The sequence below is a fragment of the Rhipicephalus sanguineus genome, chromosome 10 (assembly GCF_013339695.2).
Source record: "Rhipicephalus sanguineus isolate Rsan-2018 chromosome 10, BIME_Rsan_1.4, whole genome shotgun sequence".
NCBI lineage: Eukaryota > Metazoa > Arthropoda > Arachnida > Ixodida > Ixodidae > Rhipicephalus > Rhipicephalus sanguineus.
Window position 1 is genome coordinate 140,309,207 of NC_051185.1, and position 17,954 is coordinate 140,327,160.

The 17,954-nt window shown below is 49.3% G+C and overlaps 1 protein-coding gene across 3 annotated transcripts in view; it reads right to left on the bottom strand.

Annotated features, from left to right (window-relative positions):
- The window catches only part of LOC119372494 (serine/arginine repetitive matrix protein 2), a 107,753-nt gene that overhangs the window by 30,330 nt on the left and 59,469 nt on the right, over nucleotides 1–17,954 (bottom strand). For all 3 annotated transcript variants that reach the window (XM_049419763.1, XM_037642965.2, XM_037642964.2), the window contains exon 2: nucleotides 7,270–7,390. In XM_049419763.1, coding sequence (XP_049275720.1) covers nucleotides 7,270–7,390 — 121 coding nt within the window. The remainder of the gene's footprint in view (nucleotides 1–7,269; nucleotides 7,391–17,954) is intronic.

Consider the following 17,954-nt stretch of genomic DNA (forward strand, 5'->3'; position numbering starts at 1 on the left):
CTAGAGGGGGTATAGTGGTATATTGTTAGGAAGACGAAAGGCGGCGCTATTTTCTGCAGTCCATAAGGGAGTACGGTTTAACTCCACAGAAAAGAGAGCAGGGGCGGGATATTGTACACGTTCTACGATAAAAAAGCGCATGGAAGAAGAAAAAATTGGCGCAGCTACGCACTATAGTGTTGCGAAGACTGAAGAAACGGCGGTGCTGGTGGCGTTCCCTTCGTCCGCATCCTCGCTTCCCTTTCCCACCCCCTCGCTTTACCGTTCTATACAAGGCTATGCTATGCTTTACTCTCTCCCCTCCTCCAGACCCTCACTTTCTTTTATTGCGAGAGCAATTATATGGACACTCTCGGCTGATTTTTGCCGTCGCCGTGGCCGTCATGTCCCGGATATGTATATGTATGTGTATATGTAAAAAAAAGGCACAAAAAAAATAAAGCAGAAGAAAAAAATTCTGAAGTACCCGACCGCGGATTCGAACCAGCAACCCCTCGCTTCCAAGCGCGCTGCGTTAGACAACTCAGCCGCACGCCATGTTTTTTTTTTGTTCTTTCATGGTATCTATTACAAATGTGCGTAGTTAGCATACATAGAAAACAAAATGCTCAAGGTGGCCTCTACCAGCGTACAAGCGTTACACAGAAGTCCTAAAAAGGGTATTAAGGCTATACATTTTTCATGAAGAGTATGCGCCGGCGAAATAACGGCGAGCTATTTATATACACCATGTACCGCTGGTGGTAAGCAAATCTCGGAGGACCCCTTGCTACACTATACTATACTACGCATTGCCATATGCTATGCTATGCTAGGAGCTGCTTGGCACATATCCGCTTTCTGCGGCGCATATCCGATTTTCGTTTCTACGCTACGCAGACATACCTCGAGCTTAAAGTTAAAAACTAGGAGGAGGCGTCACGTGACAGTCTTGAAGCCTATAGCCCTAAGAAACTTGGGGCAGGAAGAGGCCCTGGTCACGTGATAGGCAAGCGCTATACTATTGGTGCAGCTCGCTTTGCTTGCGTCTGCTGCGGGCGCCCAGTCCTACCCAGGAGGCACCGCGCGCTGGTCGGAAGGGGCGGCGTCAGAGGAGGTTGGCTCGCAGAAGCCGGCGCAATGACGCGGCGCTTCCTCCTAGTATTTTAGGGGCGTAGCTCCTCTTAGTCTAACCTTGTCACGTCTCCGTTGTCCGGCGTAAACGGATCTCCCGTATGATGCAATAGATGGCGCTGTCTCATAGAAGTACATACAAACTGCAGTTCAGGGACGATATTCTAGATGGCGCTGTACACAATCTGTGTCGTCATCACCATTTCTCGTCTCATTTCCTAGATGGCGTTGGTCCAATAGAATTGTGTGCAATATGGCGCTTGTGTGAATCAACACTAGATGGCACTGGAAGTGCCGCTGCTCTCCGATTGGCTGCTGCGCGGGCTGCGCGAGGATGCGCGGGGAGCGAGCGCCTCTCTCATTCTCCTGGATCGTCGCCGTACGCGTCGGATCGTTGGCGGAGCATGGACGATGCGCAGCGGTGGGCGCTCGCTTGGCGGCAGCCAGGCGGTCCCCTGACGGTGCGCGCCAAGGACGCCGCTGCGAAACGGGCTCAACGAGAAGCGATTGCCGAGACTGTGATTGCTTCAGGAGCTTCGCCCAAGCTCTTCATCATTCACCCGTGGATATGCTGTAATTTTTTTCTTCCTCCTCGATAGAACGGAGCGCAACGTCACTTGATAACGAGAAGGAGCAAACAGCCGATAAGCGAAGGGGCCCCTGAATTATGCGTCACGTTTTGATCGTCTGCTGGGGGACCGTATAGTGAATTCAGAAACTCTTTCAACGCATGAAAAAATATAGAATTATTACATATAATAATTGTTGGGACTTTACTTCTCAAAACCATGACATAATTGTGAGGGACGCCGTATAGCGCAGGGCTCCGGAAATTTCGACAACCTGGGGTTCTTCAACGTGCACCTAAATCTACGTGCCTCGAGCATATATATTATTATAACTGAATATCAATATATGAGGACATTGTTTTTCAAGCTTGAAATCGAAGAGCGTGATGACTTTAAGAATTTATTTGTGTTCATGCCTATAGGTAGGGCGCTAGGTGGTATCGCAATTTCACGAGACGTTCTGTGGTGGTGGTGGTGGCGGCCATTTTGGCAAACTGTCGGCGCCAGACACAGAGCAGGCTAATTCGTTTCTCCGGCCCGAACGCTTACATTTCGATCTAATACAAGCCGTCCGGAGACCATTCTATATTCGCTCTCTCAGATCCGAACTGTGTCTCCATCCGTTCTTCGCCCAGCAGACGACAAAATGATTGACAGCACTGCCTCGTCAGGTTGCTGTTCTCGCGTCTCACCGTCAGACGCGCGAGCCTCGACCAATACCGCGCGGCGCCATATATAGAATAGAACGTTATGTTACACGAGCTCAGCTGAGGTGCAAATACATGAGCGCGACTAAACTAAACACGTAGAATGTACCCGCCACAGCCCGTCAACCGACGCGACCGTTTCACAGAAATGGGAAAACAACAAACGAAAAATCGTACGAGTGCTTTTGGAGTTGTCCTTGCAGTTGCAGGCAGGTGTCGGCTGCTTCTACATTGCCCCAGAATATATATGAATACACATCAAGTGAAAGCGCGAGCAGAAAGAAAAATGATGAAGGAAGAAAACTTGCCTAATAATTTAAAATATTATTTTAAAAACCTTGGTCTGTTTTAAGTACATGGTAGTGCAAACGCGACCGTTCTGCGCTCATTCTACGCTTGTGTGCGTGGCGTTATCTAGTGATTGCTGTTGCAGGCGTTCCAGGAGAAATAGTTGTGCATGTTTGTTTCACCACCATTCGGCCGACGTGCGTCCACCGCCCCCTCTCGTGTATAGTAATTTATCAAAGTGGAATGCACTCTGATTAAACCTGTTCTCTCGTTGTAACTATTTTCATCGTGGAGCAGCGCATCGGGTCAAAAAGCAGCGCGCAGCCAAAGTAATACCGCTAGCTGACCTGCCTGTTTCGTGTTTTTCTTTCTTTCTTTCTTTCTTTCTTTCTTTCTTTCTTTCTTTCTTTCTTTCTTTCTTTCTTTTCTTTCTTATCAGCAACTGATCAGCAGTAGTTACACTAGACTTCCCCAACGTCCACACCGATTGTATCTCAAAGCCGTTATTATTATTATTATTATTATTATTATTATTATTATTATTATTATTATTATTATTATTATTATTATTATTATTATTATTATTATTATTATTGTCGTCTCTTGCCGAAGTGGCGTGCGGCTTGGAGAGTGCAAATCAACCTCTCCGCTCGCTCGCAAAAACAGCGCAGCCGGACGTCGGATCCACGCACGTGTCGGCTCGTTCCTCCGATCATCTCCGTGATATATACGCGGCCTCCGAGATAAGTGGACGGCGCGCGCGGTCGTCTTTGTTTCCCCTTCCTGCCCGAGCAGCGATAAATCGAAGCGCGCACCGAGTTTCACGTTTCAACGCTTAGCATATTCGAAGCAAAGGCAATGCATACCCCTATAGCCGTTTTCTTTTATCAGCTATACACCGGCGAAAACGCTTGCCTCAGCCGAGAGAAAGGGCTCGCCGACGCGTAATTGCACTCCCGGCATATTTACACACGACCGCTTTATCTGCGCTATCAGAAAAGAGCTCCGGATAAGCGCGTACCAAGTACCGGTGTTTCCGAAGCGGCGTCGTCGTCCGTCGTGAGATCACGCGCAGTGTGTACAGAGGTTGTTAACCTTGCGTAATACGGCATAGCGCGCGCTTATCCGGATGAGTGCCCATTTCGAAAACGTTGCACCCGTCGAACGCGAGGAAACGTGCCTGCATTGCAGCAGTGATTTTCATTTTCGCTTCTTTCTTTTTTTCTTTACTTAAATAGCCACAAAACCATCAGCGCGAAGAAGTAGTCGAAGAAAGCTGGAACGAAAGGCTGTTACAATAAAGCGATACACATGGAGGTATACAACTACTTGCGAATGCGTTCACTCATAGCAAACGCCGATATGCAAGTTAGAGAGAGAAGGAATGTAAGAAAACGACATATTTTAGGCCGCGAAAGAGCACATACACAGAGCAAAGGAGCACACAACGACTGGACGGGCGGCACTTCCAACTGAATTAGACTGAGCGCAAACCCAGAAATAAATATACAACATACATACATGCAGTAGGGAGGTTAACTAGACTACGTCCAGTTTGCTACCCTACACATGGGGAGGGGGAATAAGGGAGTAAAAGAGAGAGAGAGAGAGAGAAGGATAGACACATTTCACAACACACACACAGTGCAGCGCGTATCACAGGCGGTCGCTTAGTCCCGTTGCCTTCAAGTACTGCAGGAGGGCTCGCGTGGCTGTCTGGGCTGCGGTGCTGTGAGTTAAGTGTGATGTATGCAAGTAAGGTGCTCAAGAGAGAAGTACACATCGCTGCTGACCCGAAGGTCGCGGGTTCGATTCCAGCCGCGGCGGTCGCATTTCGACGGAGGCGAAATGCTAGAGGCCCCTTGTAGTGCGCGATGTCAGTGCACGTTAAAGAACCACAGGTGGTCGAAGTTTCCGGCGGCCTCCACTACGGCGTACCTCATAACTATACGGTGGTTTTCGAACGTAAAACGCCAGATATTATTATCCACTTAGCAGTGGATTGAAAGTCGGCACCACAGGTTCCTTCAGAACGTCATGATTGGAGCGCAACTGCACTATCATGTGCAAATTGTATCAATGCCTTCGGGCGCGAACTCACGAAATATTAAAGAAAATCCAGTGTTTCCTCTTGTAAATTGTCCGTGTCAGGAACTGCGCACAGGCGATCGGACCACTCCGGAGCCCTTCGAGAGCCGGGGGGGGGGGGGGGGTCAATGAATAATTCACCGCCGCATACGATCTCACTCGGGACAGTCGACACGCGTGTGCTGGCCGGCCGTTGGGCGTGGCACGCGTCGGGCCGTGGTCGCCGCTATTAACGTGTCGTTCGTTCCCCGGTACAGCGGTAAAACGTACACGCGTTACTTCGCCGTCAAAGGTGTACGAGGGTCGCGCTCTTGAAAGCAGCGACGATAACCGTGTATACGGCCAGGTGCCAGCGAACGCATCTCTCAAGGTTAATGAGCGCGCGTCGCTTACCCCACGCTACCTAATATAGAAAGAAAAAAGCAGGAAAAGAAACCACATTTCGTTTTAAAAATAGCGATACAGAGAACGTCTTCCAGAAGTTGCATCTTAAACTCCATCTGTACTCTCTGCTATTTTCACTCCCTGTGTTTTACTACTTTATACTCACACATTCACTCACTGCTGACCGTCGTTCAGATGTCAGCCGCCCACACTGTACACAGTTACAGTGCGGTAACCATCAAATATCATTTTCCCTTACCTTTCTTCATTTTAATCAATTAATTAATTAATTAATTACTTGTATACAGCAATTCACGGGTAAATAAACAATTACCACTTTCCAGACGCCAAGGCCATGGTCACGTTTAATTCTTCCGCGTTCACCCGAAGGTAACGTTTCACGGGTTGCTGGTTGGTTGGTTTGACCAATTGGGTTCAATGTCCCAAACCGATCAGGCAATGGTCAGTTTTAGAATAGCGTACGCAAAAGCTTTGCGTTAGCGTTTGTCGCCACTGCGCATGCGTCGTATACGCTATCCTCTCGTGGTCCCCCGTTAAATGACGGAAATAGCGGGCGACAGCAACGAACGCTATATTTGCGTACGCTATTCTAAAATTGCCCCATGAGAGACAGCGCAATACAGTCGAATGAGAAGGAAAATAATATGATGGCTTTCGAGTACGAGTCGTCTTAGGCGATTGCTTAAGGGACGTTGTCTCTTTCTCTCTGTCTCTGAATAATCTGTGTGCTTAATGTTGTTGCAGAAACTCGCGGCATATTAATGCCAAAATTGAACTGAGGTGTTTATAACGCTTGCCGAATATATACAGAGTGTTATGAGATACGCCGGCCGTAGTGAAGAACGTCAAATTTTTTCAGTCCACCTGATCTTGCTAATACTAACTTATATTATTACCTAAACCTCATCACGCGAACGTTCTGCACTTCGCCCGCGTCGAAGCGAGTCAGGTCACGACTGGGAATCGAACCCGTGAACATTGTATGAGCATCGTGTTAGGGTGGTGTATGCGTTTCCGCAAGAGTGCCCGCAGCCGCAGTGGCAACAGTATACATAGCGAGTGACAGCTGCAACATGCGCCAAGCGTTTCCCCCACCAACCTTGACTTTTCGAATAAAAAAGCGACTCGCTTTCAAAGTTAGCCAGCGATGCCAAGCCATTCCTTCGTTTAACGTCCAATTTTTATATCTCGTCAACGCGTGTCCGTTGTTCGGCGCCACCGCAGCGCGTTAGCCCACCCAAGTATTAGCGCGCCTTCTTATCCTTCGCCACCGCTGAAACGCAGCCAGGGACGCAGCGTTGCATCTGTGTGTCTCAACTCGGCTTCACATGTCGTAACCGGGACGAAGGCCGCGTGCCCACCAACGAGGCGTCTCGACACAGGGACGTCGCCTTCACGCTGTATACTATACGTCCCCCTCCTCGGGTACAACCAATAAACGACACCGTTTCACAAAGCCCTCGTGTGCGCACTGAATGTCGGGGGCGTAAGTCTTCCCTAACGAGAGCCAAGACGATGCTGGCAAGCGCCTCAATATAAGAATGCCACCGACTCCGCGCGAGGAGGTGGCGAAATAAACAGGCACGACTATCCGATTGTTCCGGAAGCTCGGAAGCCGCGTGCGATCAGCACTAAGACTGCATCAGGACTGTTTACCATTACCACCATTATCAGCCTGACTGCGCCCACTGCAAGAGCAAAAGCCTCTCCCAAGTTCCGGCAATCAACCCGGTCCTGTGCTTTCTGCTGCCACGTTATACCCGCGAGCTTCTTAAATCTCATCTTCCCACCTAACTTTCTGTGTCCCCCTCGCGCGTTTGCCTTCTCTTGGAATCCAGTCAGTTACTCTTAATGACCAGTGGTTACCTTGCCTACGTGCTACATGCCCAGCCCATGTCCATTTCTTCTTCTTGATTTCGACTAAGATGTCCTTAACCCCCGTTTGTTCCCTGACCCACTCTGCTCTCTTCTTGTCCCTTAGGGTTACACCGATCATCTTCCTTGACATGGTTTTCCATGGGACTGTTTATACTAAGGGGCATCTTCCCGTATATCGTACTGGATGTGTAACCACGACTTGCAAATCACCCCGCACTCACCTTCATATATGTGGATGATGTAAGGGTGCTGTATGGAAGACATGATCTGGATTTCCCTCCTGATCCTTAGGGAGTCCTGTTCCGTCTCTATCTTGGACTTCTTGATCGTCTTGATCGCCACCTGCAGCGAAAGAAAAAGACGACTCCGGTTTAGTTGCGTGCGCTGACAGGGTCACTTTGAAGTATTAGCGAGCGAGATGGTATTTAACGTCAGTTTGTGATACGTTACCAATGAAAATCAGGTAAAGCCTACTCATATTGTTGTGTATGTGTATGCCAGAGCTTTAGGTTCAGGTTCAATGAAGGCAGTGTAGCAGATAGCCTACATTATCCAACAGTTGTCATCGTTTAGCAATCATCTTGCCACCTTTAACCAACAATAGCCAACATTATCTATTGGCTATTTTTTTCGGGCGTTTTTAGTATTTTTGTCGCATTTCTCCCCGCTCTCCCCCCCCCCTTCTTTTAACAATGCTTTGGAAGCATATTCTTGTAGCTCATGCACTGTTTGTTTATGCGTTCGAGCTTGGTGCATTTTCTGCTGTTCACACTTTTTATGCATGTACGAGCAATAGCGCATTCTTTTTATTTCCTAACTGTTACCAGGAACTTCATTTTTCAATATTTTTCTAACTATTCTAGTATTGCTTTCCCATTCAATTTTATTTGTAACATTGTTTTACTAGCACGTTTTTATTGTAAACATTTTTGGCTGTCATGTGTCGTTGTTTTCTTTCTGTAATTTGTTCCATGATACCCCCCTCACTCAATGCTCACCATGGGAGCCTAGTAAGCCCGATCTGACTCATGAGTGAGTCGACTCATGAGTGAGCTTGCCGACATACGGACAGCATCACAAACAGGCACCGCGCACGTCTTTCAGCTCACTAAAAAAACCCAACCAAGCTATGGTACTGCACACATTTGCTAGGGCCCCGTAGCGACAATATCTTTTTTCCTCACTCTCTCCCTCTTACTGAGAGAGAGGGAAGCTCGCAGCTGAGCGGCGGAAGGTTCGCCCCGCGCCGCTACGCGGAAACCGAGCGCGCAGACGCCGTCGAGCCACGCAAAACAAAGAAGTTCCTTGTGTTATCGGGACAGAGGACGCGCGTAGGAAACAGATGAAAGCATCAGGGCGCGCGCCGCCCGACGCCTAATCTGTATCGCGTGTCGCTCTCAATCTGATGTCTGGGCGACAAGTGCGAGCGACCACACACGGAGGATGGACGAACGAAGAAAGAAACATAAAGAACAAAAGCGAATCGACGTCCCTTTGTTTACGAGTTCATTCCACGAAGAGAAAAACGAGAGTTGAGTAGAGAGTGCTCAAAGATAAAGACGGCGAGCGGTGTTTGTGTGTGTTCAGCAAACAAAGCACGATCCTCTCTTTGGCTGCGCGACGCTCTTCTTGCATAAGAGCGCCCCCCCCCCCCCCTCTCCCTTCCTTTACCCTTCTCTGTTTCTCCCTCTGCTTCATAGACGGATTCTTCAGCACGATCTGCAGACAAATTGGAGGTACTATACTGTAGGTGGCGCTGTGCTCTCTACGTTCCTTAGAGTTACTGTACATGATATGCAGTAACTCAAGGAAACGTAGATACTCCATTGTATGGCTTTAACGCAGGATACTCCACTGCACAGCTCCAGGGAGCATATACAGATACAGTATCCTACATTATCGCTATCCCACGCTACTGTATATGCTCCCTAAGGGAGCATATGCAGTAAAGCATACACAGTAACGTAGTTACTGATATATTCTCCCGTAGGGAGCATAATCAGTAACTCTAGGAACACAAAGTTTCAACGATACATCTAAGACACAACCAAATAAACCGAACAGACCAGTTAGCCATGGAAAAGCATAAAGATAGGACGTTAATCGTTCTCTGTAACTGCAGTGTGCAAATTGTGACGTAAAATGAAATGAAATGAAGTGGACGAAAAAACACCCTTTCCATTGGTGGGATCTGAACCCACAACCTTCGAATAGATCCCGCCGGCTGAAAGGGTGATTTTTCGTCCGCTTTCGTTCATTTCAATTTACGTCACAATTCGTACACTTCAGTTACAGACAACAATTAACGTCCTCTACGTATTCTCATGCCTAATTGTCTGTCCGATTGATTTGGCTGTACCTTACATATAAACGAGCCCCTTGAAAAAAAAAATCCCCTTCTTTAGTTCAACGATACATCTAAGCTTTTCCTTAAGTTTGGCCAACGTACTAGCCTACGCAGGCGTCACACAGAACTGGTCCCGGTGTTTTAACTTGGACATCGAAATTCTCGGCCAGCGCCTTGGCTTCAATGTCACGCACGCCGCAATGCACACGTCGAAGCGATTGTCCACCACACGGCCCTGGATGCACACAAGCGCAGCTGCAGCGCTCAGATGAGTAATTGCGAGCTCCGCAGCTTTGTCGACGTCAGCTGGTCGCCATTTGTTTACAATGAACGTCGCCCTTTAGCTCCCTCTTTTGCAAACGGCTCCGAACGCGCAAATATACGTGCGCCCGGTGTTAAGCCCTGTAGCTCTATTCGAGATATGTAGAAATAGTTCCCTCAAGCATTTTTGCATGTCCAGAGCCCGACGCCGTGATTCTTTTCTTTCGAATCCTCAATTAAGACATGCCTGGTCACACGCACCGTACTATTTATCTAATTTATGACCCCACCACTAAGCTCCAAACTCACTGAGCCTAATGAGGCACACTACTTATTAAGGGGACAATAAAATGAAACAGTGAATCCATTTAGATTGACAAATTGTACTTCTACAACTCTAAAGACGTTAATTTCACCATCATAGGTTTATTAACAGATTAGAAAATCAAGGTCAAAGTTTCATTTTGGAATTTCGCCCCAAAATCTCCGCGCGTGGCGTCACACATTTCAAAGTGTATTTCTAGTGTTTTGGCGACATCGGCTCAACTAAATTTCCTGAAACTTTGTATCTTAAGTCTCTGGCCCACTCAGAAGACAACGTACTTCATTTTTACCGATTAGGAACTACGTACGCCCTACCAGACGCCGTCAAAATCTATGACGTCACGGTGATTGGTGCGGGAATTCCAATGTGGCGTCGCCACCCGCATTTTATTTTTGAGCGTTTTCTCGCTTACCAAGCGTCTTCTCGCGGCAAGCGTGGTGATTTCGGTATTGTGAAAGAGTAATTTACTAATACGAGAAAAATTATTTCTCTCTTTAGTGCCCCTTTGAAGTTCATTCGCTATCTGACTCTTCTTTTCGCGTTACTTTTTTTTTTTATGCCGGCTTGTCCTGCATCCCGCCAACATTTGGGTTCGCATAAACCTGAAACTCTACGTTCAGTTGCCCAAGCTGCTGGGCTGAAGCCAGGTGTGCCAGCGCTTTGCCACAGTGGTAACTAAATAAATTTTGCTAACTTGTTCGCGAAATTTTCCTGCACTTCCATTGTCCCACACCATTTATACCCAGCCTGCTTGCTAGTGATTTATTATCGCTTCCCTCCCGCTGCGACTTCTTACTAGCAAACAACTTTTGATGACGTCACTTAACGGTCGTTAAACCTGACAAAACAAGTGTTGCGTCGTTTTTTCTACAAAACGCGTTGACCTCGAGATTCACGAGAGAGGTGGCCAAATTCCTGCAACAGGGAGGAGGTTAACGTTAGAGCTCACACGAGTCGGGAGCCGGCGTTAACGCTGCCTTGAAAAAGCGCGCAATGAGTACACTGCGTCAGTATGCGCATATGAGACGTGAACGTTAGGACCTATAGATGCGCCAAAATTCTGCCCAGCTGCAGATTCGCCCAGACAACCTAAAATTCTACTCAGCCGGCCTCCCTCTCTCCGATTAGTCGAAATTTCACCCAGTCAAACTCACCCAGACTCTCCAAGATTCTACTCAGCCGCACTCATACATTCTTTTCAGCCAGACTCACTCAGTCCGCCTGATCGAAATTTCACCCAGCCGTATTCAGCCAGACTCTCCGAGATTCTGTCAGACTCAATTCGGTAAGCTGAACCCAGACTCTCCAAGATTCTACTCAGACGCACTCATACATTCTTCTCAGCCAGACTCACTCAGTCCGCCTGATCGTAATTTCACCCAGCCGGATTCAGCCAGACTCTCCGAGATTCTGTCAGACTCAATTCGGTAAGCTGAATTTCACCCAGACTCTCCAAGATTCTACTCAGCCGCACTCATACATTCTTCTCAGCCAGACTCACTCAGTCCGCCTGATCGAAATTTCACCCAGCCGGATTCAGCCAGACTCTCCGAGATTCTGCCAGACTCAATTCGGTAAGCTGAAATTTCACCCAGACTCTCCAAGATTCTACTCAGCCGCACTCATACATTCTTCTCAGCCAGACTCACTCAGTCCGCCTGATCGTAATATCACCCAGCCGGATTCAGCCAGACTCTCCGAGATTCTGTCAGACTCAATTCGGTAAGCTGAAATTTCACCCAGACTCTCCAAGATTCTACTCAGCCGCACTCATACATTCTTCTCAGCCAGACTCACTCAGTCCGCCTGATCGAAATTTCACCCAGCCGGATTCAGCCAGACTCTCCGAGATTCTGCCAGACTCAATTCGGTAAGCTGAAATTTCACCCAGACTCTCCAAGATTCTACTCAGCCGCACTCATACATTCTTCTCAGCCAGACTGACTCAGTCCGCCTGATCGTAATTTCACCCAGCCGGATTCAGCCAGACTCTCCGAGATTCTGCCAGACTCAATTCGGTAAGCTGAAATTTCACCCAGACTCTCCAAGATTCTACTCAGCCGCACTCATACATTCTTCTCAGCCAGACTCACTCAGTCCGCCTGATCGAAATTTCACCCAGCCGGATTCAGCCAGACTCTCCGAGATTCTGCCAGACTCAATTCGGTAAGCTGAAATTTCACCCAGACTCTCCAAGATTCTACTCAGCCGCACTCATACATTCTTCTCAGCCAGACTGACTCAGTCCGCCTGATCGTAATATCACCCAGCCGGATTCAGCCAGACTCTCCGAGATACTACTCAGCCGGACTGTCACTCAGACATATCTGCTCAGCCAGACTCACTCACTCCGGTTAATCAAAATTCTACCCAGCCGCACTCGCGTACACCCACGATCGTGCAAATTCCGCTCAGTCGGACTCACTCGCGTGCACAGATCTAGCATCGCGATGGCTCAAGCGAGCGCGCAAGGGAGCAGTCAGCGAGTCGACTCACGAGTGAGTCTGGCGGCGACCCATGTCGCCATTTCATTCGACATTAAAAACGGGTCACAAACATTATCTAATTTCCGTGTCACCGTTACGGCACGCTCGAGGGGAAAGTGAACCAACCGTCGTCTTTCAAGAGCAACCTCGTGTCGCGACGCCGTGTGGAGGGGAGGAGGGGACCACATGCGCACCCACGTCTCTCAGCCGCCGTTCGCGAACTGGCAGGGAGAGGAGGCGAGAAGGCTCAAAGTCGGCCGACCTCTATCCGGGGCCGCAGGCACGCACCTCGCCCCTGCGGGGTGCCGCACTGATGCCGTGCCGGCCTCCCCGAAGAAGAGACAGCATGCAGGGCGAACTCTTGGCCGGCCAGCAAAAAAAGTGCGCCTGCCGCCGCGCCGACTCGAAAATAGAACCGTCGGGCGCGACCGACCCCCCTTCCCTAGAATGCACGCCGCGGGCCGGCGACAGCTTTTTCGCCGCCGGGCGACGGTTAAGAAAGCACACACATATGGCTCCCTTTTACGCAAGCGCTGCTGTTGAACCACACCGCGACCGGCGGTGACTGGTGTCTATGTGTACACATGCCGCTCCACATCAACCTCCCCCCAACATCCTTCCGCTATACACCCCTTCAGAGTCCCGTGTTTTGGATCCAACACGCCCGCGCACGCGCGAACGCGCACTCACTTTCGCTCTGGAAGCTAAACTTATCGACAGATCGCCTTTCTGGCTGGGCTGATTGCCGCTCCTACGAAACAAATGGATTTATTGTTCCTGGCGTTTCGGAACCAACTCGGTTGAGGGAGGAGTTAAGGCGGATGTAACGGTGTGCGACTTTTAGACATACTTCATTATCTAGCTAGGTGGAGAGGAGCAGGAGAAAGGGGAGGCTGCTGGGAGTTTCGTGCGATTGAAATTGGTTAAGCCGTAGGAAATAGCAGAACTCAAGCCCTTTCGGGCATCTACACAACACGCGTAGGAAACGGGCCGCCGGGTCGGGGAACACACCCTTTCAACCATTGGGTGTCAGAGGCAGAGGCGTACGCCCCATAAACCGCGGCCACGGTTCTCTCAGTTTATCGCACTGAATAAAGGACAGCGCTAACAAAAGAGACAAAACAAGGAACTGACACCTTCCCAAGACCCGTGCATCTCTTAAAAGGACACCAAGGTGAAAAAATAAAGTAGTTTAGACTGATAAATGATACTCTGGAAACTCTAATGTCGTTTATTTCACCACCATGGATGAGAAAATCAATGCCAAAGGTTTCAGTTTTAAATTTCCCGCCGAAATCTCCGATGGTGACGTCACAGATTTCAAAGCGTTTTTTCGTATTTTGACACAACTGGCTAAACGAAATTTACTTAAAATTGGTAAGTCGAGTCTCTGGCTCCATCAGAAGACAGTGTACTTCATTTTTACCGAGCATGTAACTACGTAGGCCCTAGAAGACGCGGTCAAAATCTATGACGTCGCGGCGACTGGTGCGAAAACTGAAAGGTGGCGTCACACCCCGCGTTTTCTCGATTACCGAGCGTCTTCTCGCACCAAGCGTGGTGTTTTTAGTATCATGAAAGAGTAGTAATTCACTTATACAAGAAAAGATCGCTTTTCTCTTTAGTGTCCCTCTAACATCCTCCTACAATTTCAATCCGTCAATGAAATTCGTTGCTGGGCTAGTTGGTGCATGTGCAATGTCTAGGAAAGCGGTGCATCGAATGACAAGAAACGAGGCGCTGTACAGGGGGCTTGTCCTTGTCTTCTGGTGGGCCGCTTTCCTAGACATTATCCAATCCGTCACTCGGCTGCCATCCCTTCGTTGCAGACAGCAGACACCGCATACAGGCTCCCTTAGAACTCTTTAGCCATACCTCGCCCCCTTGCGCCATTAAAGCCATACATCATCATCATCATCAAGACACCGTATATAGGGCCGCCGTCCCGACCTCAGGGTCTTCTGTGTCGCCCGCAGTTGCGCAGTCGGCGGCAATCAAACCATGCGTTTGCGCATTCGGGTATGTGGAACTGCGGCTGCAGGCGTCCTCTTCCCTGGCCCTATAATCTTCGCGCTGCCAGCACGTACGTCTTCCCATCGCCCTCAGCATTGGCGCTTCTTCCCGCACATTTCGCAAATCTCGCCAGCTTCACGGCTCGGGCACCGAGCCGCTAGTGCGCGTGTCGAAAGCGCGATGCGCGCCTCTCTCGCAAGAGAAAAAGTCGCCGTTTTCTTGGCTCGGCCCTCGCGAGAACGGCTGCTGCAGAGGACGGCGCGCCAGATCTCGACTAAGAGTTTGTCGTACCGCATCGCTTCGAACAACACACTTTATTTTAACACGAAAGTGTTTTATGCCGGGGTCCACCAAGTACATCCGTCACGGATATGACGTTGATAAAATGGACGCCAACGGGTGCGAAAGAAAAAAACCAAGAAAAAGATACCCCGCTGGGAATCGAACCCACGACGCTGCGGCCGCGACGGCAAGCGCCCGACGCTCTACCGACTAAGCCAACTCGGGAGATGCTAGGCACGGCGCGAACGCGCGTTATATCTTTCACACCTTCTCTTTCGCGGCGGGCGGAGCGGGGCGGTGCCGCCGTCTGTGAGAGGTGAAAAGAAGTAATGCTTCACGATCGACACTTACTAGCGCTTACTCCGAGATTGCACGTGACATCGGCGGTCATGGTTAAAGCGTCTCGATACGAGAGAGGTAGACTGGCCGCGCTGGCGTCGCCGAGGCACCCTTGACGCAGTTACGTTCTTTGCCTTTGGATTCGTGTTAGCGTGCGTCGGCTCATCGGAGTAGTGCAGCTTCCACGTGCACGAACGGGATTTCTCTGCCGCCGACTGCTTCAATTGCGAGAGCACCGACTAAAAAAACTGCTGCAATATGCGTAGCAGAAAGGACGCGATTTCGACGGGCGAATGTCGTGCCTTGGTGGAGCGAGAGCAGCGCCTGCGAGACAGAGGCCAGCGGGACGCACGCGTTTGCGGCTCAGGCTACGAACCTCTACCTCCCGCGTTGCTGAAGTGCAGTGTGTGTTATGAATGCATGAGCACAGGCGTCGGCTACCCATTACTAGAAAGCGGACACCGTGCCGTTTCTCTCCTTAATTGACGACGCTTTGAAGAAGTGCATACCGGGTACCGATGTTGATTATGAGCTTGTTGATATCATCCTTACGCGGGATTCACGATTCCCTGTGTCCAAATATATGTTCGCACCGTAAGATACCACAACGGTTTAATCATGATCATGGGCGTTAGTCGTCGCGATAGAGACATGCTGTCAACATGGGTGCATCCATGTCAAACGGTGCTATAGCTGCCAAACACGAATAGACATTGTACAAGGTCTCATATCACTACACAATAAGCACTACTTCTGTGAAGACACGTTTCACTTTCGTGTTATACCGATTCCTATGACGGAGGGATCAGCCATGTTTTTTATTATTTGTTTTGAGCGTGTTCCTACTCTCTCCTACCGCCTCCCTCCCTCCCCTCTTTTCCAGCTGTGTCAGTAAACGCTTGGCAAGCTGAGACCGCGCGGTTCGGTTGCGTGTTTCGTCAGCGGTTCCGGGTTCTCAGATTGTTCGATTTCGCCAGCCGAGATTGAAAAGGGAACAGTCGCCCTATTGGAAGTTTGCCCGATGGTGGGCACGATGGGGACCCACCACCCATCATATTGGCGGTTTATGGTAATAGGCAGGTGACTGGTGGGTGCTGGGTGATGGGCAGATGATGGGTGGATATTGGGTGATGGGTAGATGCTGGGCGATGGACAGATGTTGGGTGGACGCGGGGTGATGGGCATATGAATTGTTGGATGCGGAGTGATGGGCATATGATGGGTAGATGCTGGGCGATGGACAGATGATGTCTGGAAGCTGGATGATGGGTGGATTACGGGTTTGGATAGTGGGCGCCAGAGTAAAGGGCGAGCTACGCAATGCGCCCGCCCTATTGTCAGACCATGGCCTCCGAGATTAGCCGGCGGCTCGGAGGCCATGGTCAGACTAAATTCAGCATACAATTGCGTCGCACCAGTGAGCGGTTTTGCTAGCTAATCCTCGCGATGTTGCGTTTCCATAAGGATCCAAAAATTCGAATGCAGATACCGCGGAACACGATCCTGACAAAAAAAAAGGTCACCTAACAGAATTGGTGTTGCCTACGATGTTTTCGTGCCAAAATATGGATATCACCGTTAGGCGCACGCCGTAATTGGAGACTCCTGATTAATTCTGACCACCTGGGGTTCTTTGACGTGCACCTCAATCTGAGCACACGGATGTTCCTTCGCACTTCGCCAGTATCGAAAGGCGGCCACCGGGATTCGAACCCGAGTCTTCGAGCATAGACACCCTACGTGCGACACCCTACGTGCTAAGCGACCACGGTGAGTTCAAGTGTATTGTGCTGCAATACGGCTGCCTCTATATACCGCGCGAGAGAAAGTTCTTTAACGAAATACAGCTGATTCTACCGGACAGTATATACACAAAACAGCAAAAAAAAAGAAGAAAGAAACGGCAAAAAAGGGCAGTTCTGCCCTTTTCTTTTTCTTTCCTTTCCTTTAAAGAGAGGCTTCGCCGAAACTGGCTTCACCGCGATACGAGGGTTTTTGCGGGGAAGCCCACATTACGAGCCCCCTTTGGTTTCAGGAATTTACGTGTGTATAAAACTGGATTTTATAAGATGTAATCTCCGATCTCAAAGAAGGAATTAACAGCGCAAACACGGGACGCAGAAAAGAAAACCGCCCCGTGTCTGCGCACTTATTTTCTTGCTTGAGACATTTACCAACTAGCCCGCCTTTCGCCACTTGCTCAGTTCATAATCTCGGAGCCGGCATTTGTTTCACGCGTCCGTCAGTCATTTCCGTTTAGCCACGGTTGTCACATTCGACTGGCCACCGACTCGCCTGTAACACGCTTTTTTGAGACAACTTTGGTGGGACGGAATTGGCCGACTCATGGTCATCGTCATTATCATCTCGTCTTCCGCCAACAGAAAGTGGCTAAAGGACACCCAGAAAAACATCGTCCTTAAATAAAAAACAGAGAAAATGACCACCCAAGCATCTCCGCGCTTGAGCGGTGATTAAACATCGATCAACCAGACGGCGGTTAACCGGCAAAGCTGAAACGTGGTGCCCCGGTGTTCATCACGAGCTGGGATCTATCGATGTGTCTTCTGTTGTAGTTTTTTTTTTTATTTCTCTATCACCAAATTTAAGAGGCGCGTGCTTCGAACTTTGCGTTTGGTGTAGTTAGCTTCAATGATATTAAGAATACCTAAATGACTTATGGGTAGCGATTCATGCTGTGGCGGGTATCATCCCTATGCTGACAAAACCCGAAGATAAACTAGTACAAGCGCCGGGACCCTTCGAAGTATCGCGTGCTAGAATTGCTTCTTCATTATAGTTTTCCGCGCACTCACGGACTCACGGGCAACCTCATTTCCGACCTCCTAGCCA